The 8,879-nt window shown below is 40.9% G+C and overlaps 1 protein-coding gene across 1 annotated transcript; it reads right to left on the bottom strand.

Moving 5' to 3' along the window:
• Positions 1–1,436: 1,436 nt before the first annotated feature.
• LOC137257569 (protein PFC0760c-like) lies at positions 1,437–6,475 on the bottom strand. Its single transcript, XM_067794893.1, has 5 exons — positions 6,238–6,475; positions 2,525–2,785; positions 2,219–2,386; positions 1,862–2,131; positions 1,437–1,723 (listed from the first exon to the last, which is right to left on the bottom strand). Exons 1-5 carry the CDS (start codon positions 6,473–6,475, stop codon positions 1,437–1,439), a joined length of 1,224 nt encoding a protein of 407 aa, XP_067650994.1.
• Between the last annotated feature and the right edge of the window lie 2,404 nt (positions 6,476–8,879).

Here is an 8,879-nt window from a genome sequence, read left to right as displayed (position 1 = left end):
GGCCAAAGACAAACAGAACGTAACGCGTTTGCAGCAAGATTTCTCTTAAATATTTACGGTATGAAAATAAATTTCGATTAATGTGTATAATGCCTTGTTTTATATGACAGAATTAGACAAATCCGCCATATAAATGAACTGCAGGGGGACGACATCACGTGACTCGAAAATACCATTAAATAGATTCAATTAAATCTTTCACTCAGGTTGAAATATCTAAAGTATTAAAATGATATTAGACATAAACCAGTTCATACTGGACAACAAAACAGATATAATATTCCCGTGGGTGCCTTTTTCAGTATTCATTTGTGTCACCAAATAGGAAGAGCTTGTCAGAAGGACATGTGTGAAGATCACAGCTGATACAATAGAGCTATGTTGTTATTGAAATAATGCCCGTATGCATTAATGCATAATGTGAAATCCAAGTTCATTTCTATTTCTATATATCGGTATCATCAGTTGTTACCAAACATTAAGTCAAACGAGTACTTTCGAAATACAGATGTATATATATTTCAGAAGTGGATGCATCTATCTGCATGTCAATCGGTGTATGATCTAACTCGCATTGTTATTTCACCCAAACACTTCATATCATGTAAATTTATGTAAAGCATCAAAGCGTTGCGACAGGTTTTCTGTCGAGTGAAAAGCGAAACTTAACGCTCCGTTCAACATGACGCATTAGCTTACTCTCAAACTGAAATATGGAAATTGTAATCACTTGAAATGTTGCTGATTATCATCGTGAAAGCGGTGGATTAAATTACAGTCATACATCATTTGTAGCCTATTTCAAATTCAGTCAACAATGGTTGTAGTCTAAATGAACTAAAGTTAGAATAACATCAAAAATTACCCACGTATGTAGCATTCAATGCTTTATAATAGTCTCTTTTCAAAACAAAACTGTATGTTACACAGTCCGTAGACATCGTACAATGAAATCAAGCGTCACCCGTAAAGTCTAATCAAATAAGTAATTAAGCAGAACTGTTCCGCTTGTCCTGCACAATTAGCCTGTAGTACCAGATGCTGATGTACTGTGAGTTGCGCGCTCTTTCAATCATCGGAGACAATGGTTAGAAGAGCAACTGTATAATTGTACAACTGAAAAACTGTCCACCATATCTGATAAAAACAGAGATTAACTTCTAAATGTTTTCAGATTCCATAATAACTCGAGGAGTTCTATTTCGTTCATTAAGTGCGTGCTGAAACTAAGTTCGGTTCGTGGTCTCTAAAAATTAAACGAGCCAAACGAGGGAACCTTATATTGACTCCTGTAAGTCAAGGCGTGATCCCAGCGGAGCTGAGTATGCAGTAATCATATTGATTCATTGACAGGTAGTGATAGGGTGTACTCTTAGCGTAGCCCTGTGTCGTGTTTGCGTTTATCATCATCATCAGCAGCAGCAGCAGCAGCAGCATCAGCATTCATCATCAGCAGCAGCATCGTCGTCGTCATCATTATCATTATCATTGTTATCACCACCGTCATCAATATCTTCGTCGTCATCGTCATCATTATCATTGTTATCACCACCGTCATCAATATCTTCGTCGTCATCGTCATCGTCATCGTCATCATCATCATTGTTATCACCACCGTCATCAATATCTTCGTCGTCATCGTCATCATTATCATTGTTATCACCACCGTCATCAATATCTTCGTCGTCATCGTCATCATTGTTATCACCACCGTCATCAACATCTTCGTCGTCATCGTCATCATTATCATTGTTATCACCACCGTCATCAACATCTTCGTCGTCATCGTCATCATTATCATTGTTATCACCACCGTCATCAACATCTTCGTCGTCATCGTCATCATTATCATTGTTATCACCACCGTCATCAACATCTTCGTCGTCATCGTCATCATTATCATTGTTATCACCACCGTCATCAATATCTTCGTCGTCATCGTCATCATCATCATTGTTATCACCACCGTCATCAACATCTTCGTCGTCATCGTCATCATTATCATTGTTATCACCACCGTCATCAACATCTTCGTCGTCATCGTCATCATTATCATTGTTATCACCACCGTCATCAATATCTTCGTCGTCATCGTCATCATTATCATTGTTATCACCACCGTCATCAACATCTTCGTCGTCATCGTCATCATTATCATTGTTATCACCACCGTCATCAATATCGTCGTCGTCATCGTCATCATTATCATTGTTATCACCACCGTCATCAATATCGTCGTCGTCATCATTATCATCATCATTGTTATCACCACCGTCATCAATATCTTCGTCGTCATCGTCATCATTATCATTGTTATCACCACCGTCATCAATATCTTCGTCGTCATCGTCATCGTCATCATTGTTATCACCACCGTCATCAACATCTTCGTCGTCATCGTCATCATTATCATTGTTATCACCACCGTCATCAACATCTTCGTCGTCATCGTCATCATTATCATTGTTATCACCACCGTCATCAACATCTTCGTCGTCATCGTCATCATTATCATTGTTATCACCACCGTCATCAACATCTTCGTCGTCATCGTCATCATTATCATTGTTATCACCACCGTCATCAATATCTTCGTCGTCATCGTCATCATTATCATTGTTATCACCACCGTCATCAATATCGTCGTCGTCATCATTATCATTATCATTGTTATCACCACCGTCATCAATATCTTCGTCGTCATCGTCATCATCATTATTATCACTGTAGAACACTACGTACGACCTGGCATGCAGAACCCCCTCGTCCTCTGGGATTTCTGTGTCTTCAGTTTATGTGTGCATCTATACATAAATATCTTCTGAAAACTTATGGCAGTCATGTACCTCGTATACTGCTAAAAAAGACACAAAAATCCAAATTCTGTACCACATGTAAACAATCTTACGCATGCGTGATCATACGCACTAGCACTGACGGACGCTCACGCACACTAACTGGATACACATGAAAGACAAACTCAGTGTGACATACAGGGCCACCAAATGTCAAACGTTTTAACAGTTAATATCAGAGTATCAGTACATTGTCATGTGTTATTGTCTACATACCTGTCATTTGTCCATTAGTAAAGTCGACACCCGACGCTGACCATACACTACTGCTGTCACACTTCAATGAATAAGCTACATTTGTACATTTTGGACCCCATTAGTACGGCCAGTACATTTCGGTGATTTCAATCTAAAAACGTATTGTTATACGTTTCCCCAATTTCCATATGAATAGACACAAGAGTAAAAGGTATAAATACGGACAATGCGAAAAAAGAAACAGTGCGAGTTAATATACACTTTTAATAACGGGGACAATCATCTGTTTAATACTCCAGGTGGGACCAAACACCATATCATTGAAAGTCGAGAAGGACAGTGAAAGTAACAGACACAAATCGAAACTGTTTTATACATCATACGAATCTGGAGAATAGAACAATCTAACTTAATTTTGGACGAGTTGTGACGATGACAATCACCCTGCAACAGGCTGTAATGGACGGGAATACTATGAGTCGTTTTAAGGAATGTCACAGCTGAAGCCCAAAATCCAGAATAATAATACGAATGGAAACAGATGATCAGACAATGTCTGTAGTTAAGAATTGGACTGTATTATATGTGACCCAGCTATGTTATTGATCCAGATGTACTCTTGTTTTGGTAAATATTTCTTTGTCACATACACCTATAAACGTTACTTACAATTACTTGTTTGAAGTTGTTACACGTCATCTCCTTGCTTATTGTGTTGCAGGTTATTGTACAATAACACTGCAGCGTTAGAGGCTAATGCTGTCGTTCCTGTTGCTGAGTTGCATACCTGTCATCAGTCTCAGGCACGATGTCATGTAAACACATCTCAATGATGTGGAACTAAATTAGTGGATCAAACGTTACTGAATGCAAATCCCACATCATGTAAACCAACACATGTTGTTTCTAAATAAAATATGCACTCACTGAAAAAACGCTTGTTATATATACCGGATTTAACATGAAAAAACTATCAACTGCAAATACCAATGCTTTTCCCATCCTGTCAAACAGTGTGTATTAGTTTTATAAAGTACGTTCCTTTGTCCACAAACATACTTTGCAGTGGGGCTCTAAATTAGAAAAAATGACTTGTTTCACTAAGTGATAGTATGATTGAAACTCGCAATTCTATGAAAAGGAAAAAGATTGCATGGATGGTGTTGGCGGGGAGTGCCGTGACGAACTTTCCATTACAGGCTCCCAGGAGAGGTTTGCATACTCCATTTTCTCACACGATCTCCCTGTTGGGAGCCGGCCACAATGAGATTAATTCATATCATGTTCGACTTGCAACACAGGCTGAAGGATCAAACCATTTAAGAATGAAACCGGTGAAAGAATGCTGTGACTCCATACCGTGCCCGACTTAGGGGATCACAAACGTGACTTCCTCGTGCCACCGTCGTAATTTGAATTATATACTGGTAAACTGTATCGATTAGACAGCAGACAACGTTCCGTAATAGTCACGCATGTCCATCTGTAGAAAGACTCTCGTGTCCCGAGTTACAGTCAAATCTATAGATAGAATACATCGGCATGGGTAATAATTCTATTTGGGGATGGGATTTTAACTCTTGGTAGGATGGTGTATGTCTGTGGTAGGATTGTAACTCAATGCATGATGGTGTCTGTCTGTGGATAGGACTGAAAATCAAATCAGGATGGTATCTGTCTGTGGGAAGGAATGTAACTCTTGGCAAGATGGTGTCTGCCTGTGGGAAGGATTGTAACTCTTGGCAAGATGGTGTCTGTCTGTGGGAAGGATTGTAACTCTTTGCAAGATGGTGTCTGTCTGTGGGAGGATTGTAACTCTTGGCAAGATGGTGTCTGTCTGTGGGAAGGAATGTAACTCTTGGCAAGATGGTGTCTGTCTGAGGGTAGGACTGTAACTCAATGCAAGACAGTGTCTGTCTGTGGATAGGGTTGACGCAATCCTCAGGACACTCAAATGAAAATCAGACCTCAGTTCCCCTAATGCCAGACACCCATCTGAGGTCATGACATTACGAGTTGAGTCAGAAGGAACCGTAGCCAACCTGATCACAGTCGAAATGTTTTCTAACCATTCAAACTTGGAAGGTTTAAAAGGACAATTCTCACTGAGCTGTATAACTTCCGAAGTTGAATTTCTCACTTAGTGAGGCAGACACATGTAAACACACGGACGTTCCAAAGCCCCATACGAGTTCTACAATACATTCTATATTTTCCTTTGCCCCGTTTTTGTTCAATCGAGAACTTTGCCAAGATACTTTTCAAAGTTTAATCTGGAATAAAAGTGGTGAGATTGACACCAATTTCGTGAACCTAAAGAAAGCTGCTCTCTGATTAGTTAATGTCAATTTCTTGTTTGTCATTTTACTGGACGGTCAAAGTTTGCATGAGGTCATTACGACGAGATCTGTTATTTAATGGATTGTCCACCGAACTACGTGCAGGGCTAACGAGAATCATATCGAACTTTAAATGATATTACTTATGACACAAAGGTTTCTATACTGACAGGGTTGTAACTCAGATCATCCAGGTACATCTGGATATCAGCATGTAACTCAAAGAACTCAGGTACAGCTGACGGACAAGATTGTGGAGACGTATAGATAGAACTTAGAAGTGTTGTTATATTCTGAAAAGCACTGAAAATTGTCGACACAGACAATCCAGACAGCCCAGATACCTGTAGTATCGTCGTATCACGTCTGATAACATGCACAGGACACCCAAACAGAACACAGGACACATACATTCATCGTTAAACAGAACAGAAACGACATTAGTATCACAAGAAGTTGTTTCCCATATCCCAATCGAACGACATGTTCCATCATAAAATTGTTCCAGAGTACCAGAGAGTGATTCTAAAGCTGGTATTAGAGAGTGATGAAAAGTTGGTATCAGATATTGATTCTAAAGTTGGTATCAGAGAGTCACTCTAACGCTGCAATGGAGTTAAATCAACCGTCCCCCCATAGAGAGCCCCATTAGTGCACTAAGGACGGGGTTTGCGGGTAGAGTGTAAATAATGACAGAATTGTTTGCGGAAGCGTATTCAGCTGCAGGTGCCTACACTCGCCAGTTCCCCTTTATGACTACATTTCCAAGCGACTGACTCATGTCTCTCAGAATCAAACGATGATGTAGCCCGTCCCCCCTGACCCTTGAACCAAGCTTCCCTTACCCCCGTTCTTCAAGATCATTGTAGCCTTGTCTCCCTTGTGCTTCGTCAACATGGACACAAAGCTGTATGAAATCTTTCTTGTACACACGAAACCTCCACACACAGGCACCTGGTCGAGAAGGGCCTTAGTTACAACGATGTTCGTTACATACATCACTTTGCAAATACAGCCCGCGCGTAGGATGTACAATACATAGGCCACCATGGTGTTGTACGGAATGTCGAGGTTCTTTAGCATCCTGCTTTCATTTTTCACAATTATTTGTGTGGCTAGGGCTGCTAGCTTGGGTTAGGATGTTTAACTGCGGTCTTGAAAGCGTCTCAAGTGTGCGACTAAACTGTACATATACCGATACCCACACTCAACGGCCTACAGAGGAGATACACTTGCTGTCACAGGCAGTTAACGCCTTCAAGTAGTTAGGTATTAGCTTACTTAAATGTATTTAAATGTAGATGTGGATACATTTCAAGGCTGGTATGAGCTGAGAAGAATTCAAGTATATTTGCCACTTAACTCGCGTAATAAAAAATAATGGTTGAAATGTTTTAGCAGATGAAACGAGCCAAAATGCGATCAGTTTGTTTCAGAGAAATGCAACATGATAGTGATGCGGCTGCAAAAACAAAACAGCTTCGGGTTCACTGGCGTTATCGAGCCATTTTATGTAAAATGGATTTGAAATTATTTCACGGATATGTACATAATCGTCTTAAAAGATTGAACAGGAGTTAAAAATGCATTCTGCATGACCAAAACTACAATAAAGGACATCTGCATGTCTGTAAACCCTCAGAAGAGAGGTACCAGAGAAAGGCGACACCAGGTGTCAACAGTTTGGGTCGTCGTGTCCTGACGTCCAATACATGAGTAAAGTCAAATCTACCCTGTTTAATATTTCAAGGCTAGTTCTAAACGGTTCGGTTCTGATTAACTGGAGTCAACAATTAGCATGCATGCAGTCAGGAACCATGAAGGATCGCCTGATACCTTTGAAGCCATGGCGTAAGGGCAAGCTCGTTCGTTCGATATTGAGTCTTCATGGTATTTACTACATACTTAGCTTTAATTCTCCTAAAATAGACATCGTCTAAACAAGGCATGCCATGGACCATGGGTCCATGCAAATAAGAAGTTTATCTGGGCTATGACATCGCGCGAAGCAGGAGTCACCGTATGGCCTAAAGGAGTTCCCCTTGGTCATGGTATTGTGTGAAGTAGGAGTTCCCACAGTCAACTATGTGATGTAAATTAAGAATGTGCTCCCTTAGCCCAGGGTGAAGAAGGAGCCCCTGTAGCCTGCTGTGTAGTGTAAAGAAGGAGATCCCATAGGCCATGACGTCGTGTGAACTAGGCGCCCCTAAAGCCTACCACGAGGTGAAAAAACAGCTCTCCTAGGCCTCTCCTGATGCCGTGTGAAGTAGAAGCTCCTATAGCCCACTATGGTTTGTAAAGAAGGAGCTCTCCTAGGCCGTGATGTCGTGTGAAATAGGAGTTCGTTCGTTTAGCCGACTATGTGGTGTAAAGAAGGAATGCCCCAGGCATTGGTAACGTATGACGCAAGAGCTCTTATATCAACTATTTAACGTAAAACTAAACTAAGCACAACTATTTAGTGTAAAGATGGAACATCCTAAGCCATGATATCGTATGAGCTCCAAAGACGACATTGATCTACAGACAATGCAACTAGACAGCATCGTAGTGTAAGGGTCTCCACGTAGAACTACGTAGTGTAAAGCATTGACAAAATCATCAACTGCTGAGGCACGCCATCGACAACTAAAAGGAACTCACTGAAAATTTCTCCAGTACAAAAGAAGGAGGTATGTGAACAAGAGAGGTCACAGTGTTGAACAATGGATTGGAGTAAGTGTAGTGTCATCACTATACAATCGCGGTCATAACACACAAGGGCATAGACATCTGTGTGTATCGATGAAGGATCTCTCTTGAAGTAGGGTAATAGCTTATACATACCCAGTGTTAGTCTGCCTCCTAGTCTGTGGGGCTTGGTGGGTGGGCATGTCACCAGCTGTGCTATCGATATCTCTTAAAATACAAAATTAGATTAATCAATTTAAAACCCTAAATATCTATAAAATAAACGTTAACCACAGAGGACAACCAGTCTCATATGTACATTGAAACACATCTCATCGGGACTGAAAGGTAGAACAGCAGTTAAAACTGTATGAACTGATCACTGAAATTCTTTAATCACGTAAAAGTATTGCCGGACATCGAATCTGGTATGACATTGAATTGGTGCGAACCAAAACAAGAAGCATGTCATCGTAATGCAACGTTTGCGGTTACGTGATGAATGTTCGATGTCGATTCGATACGCTTTCAAATCCCTGTGCATGGAGTGTCTGCACTCAGCTAAAAAGAACTATTGAACTAGTTTACATATTTAAACAGGAAGGTTTACCCCTTCGTAACCCCTTCTCAATTCTCACGCCGTTCAACCCCTAGCATCTGTGGGAGGAAGGGGGGTGATTTTACATCGTCAGGCAGCCCGACAGGTTGACACTTTCTTGACTCTATTAGCCGACCTGAGGGGAGGGTGTTCTCAACCTGTTAGCAGCAGTGTGGGGACGGGCTGTCCCGGACCGCCGAAACAAAGGCCCTCTTCTAT

Source organism: Haliotis asinina, chromosome 12 (assembly GCF_037392515.1).
Source record: "Haliotis asinina isolate JCU_RB_2024 chromosome 12, JCU_Hal_asi_v2, whole genome shotgun sequence".
NCBI lineage: Eukaryota > Metazoa > Mollusca > Gastropoda > Lepetellida > Haliotidae > Haliotis > Haliotis asinina.
The sequence above is the reverse complement of the archived record's forward strand: the minus strand, read 5'-3'. Positions and strand labels throughout refer to the sequence as shown.

Coding starts and splice junctions, on each gene's coding strand:
- LOC137257569 (XM_067794893.1), bottom strand. CDS start 6,475: ATGCTAAAGAACCTCGACATTCCGTACAACACCATGGTGGCCTATGTA. Junction 2,132..2,218: donor CGACGATATTGATGACGGTG/GTGATAACAATG, acceptor ATGACGACGAAG/ATGTTGATGACGGTGGTGAT. Junction 1,724..1,861: donor CGAAGATGTTGATGACGGTG/GTGATAACAATG, acceptor ATGACGACGAAG/ATGTTGATGACGGTGGTGAT.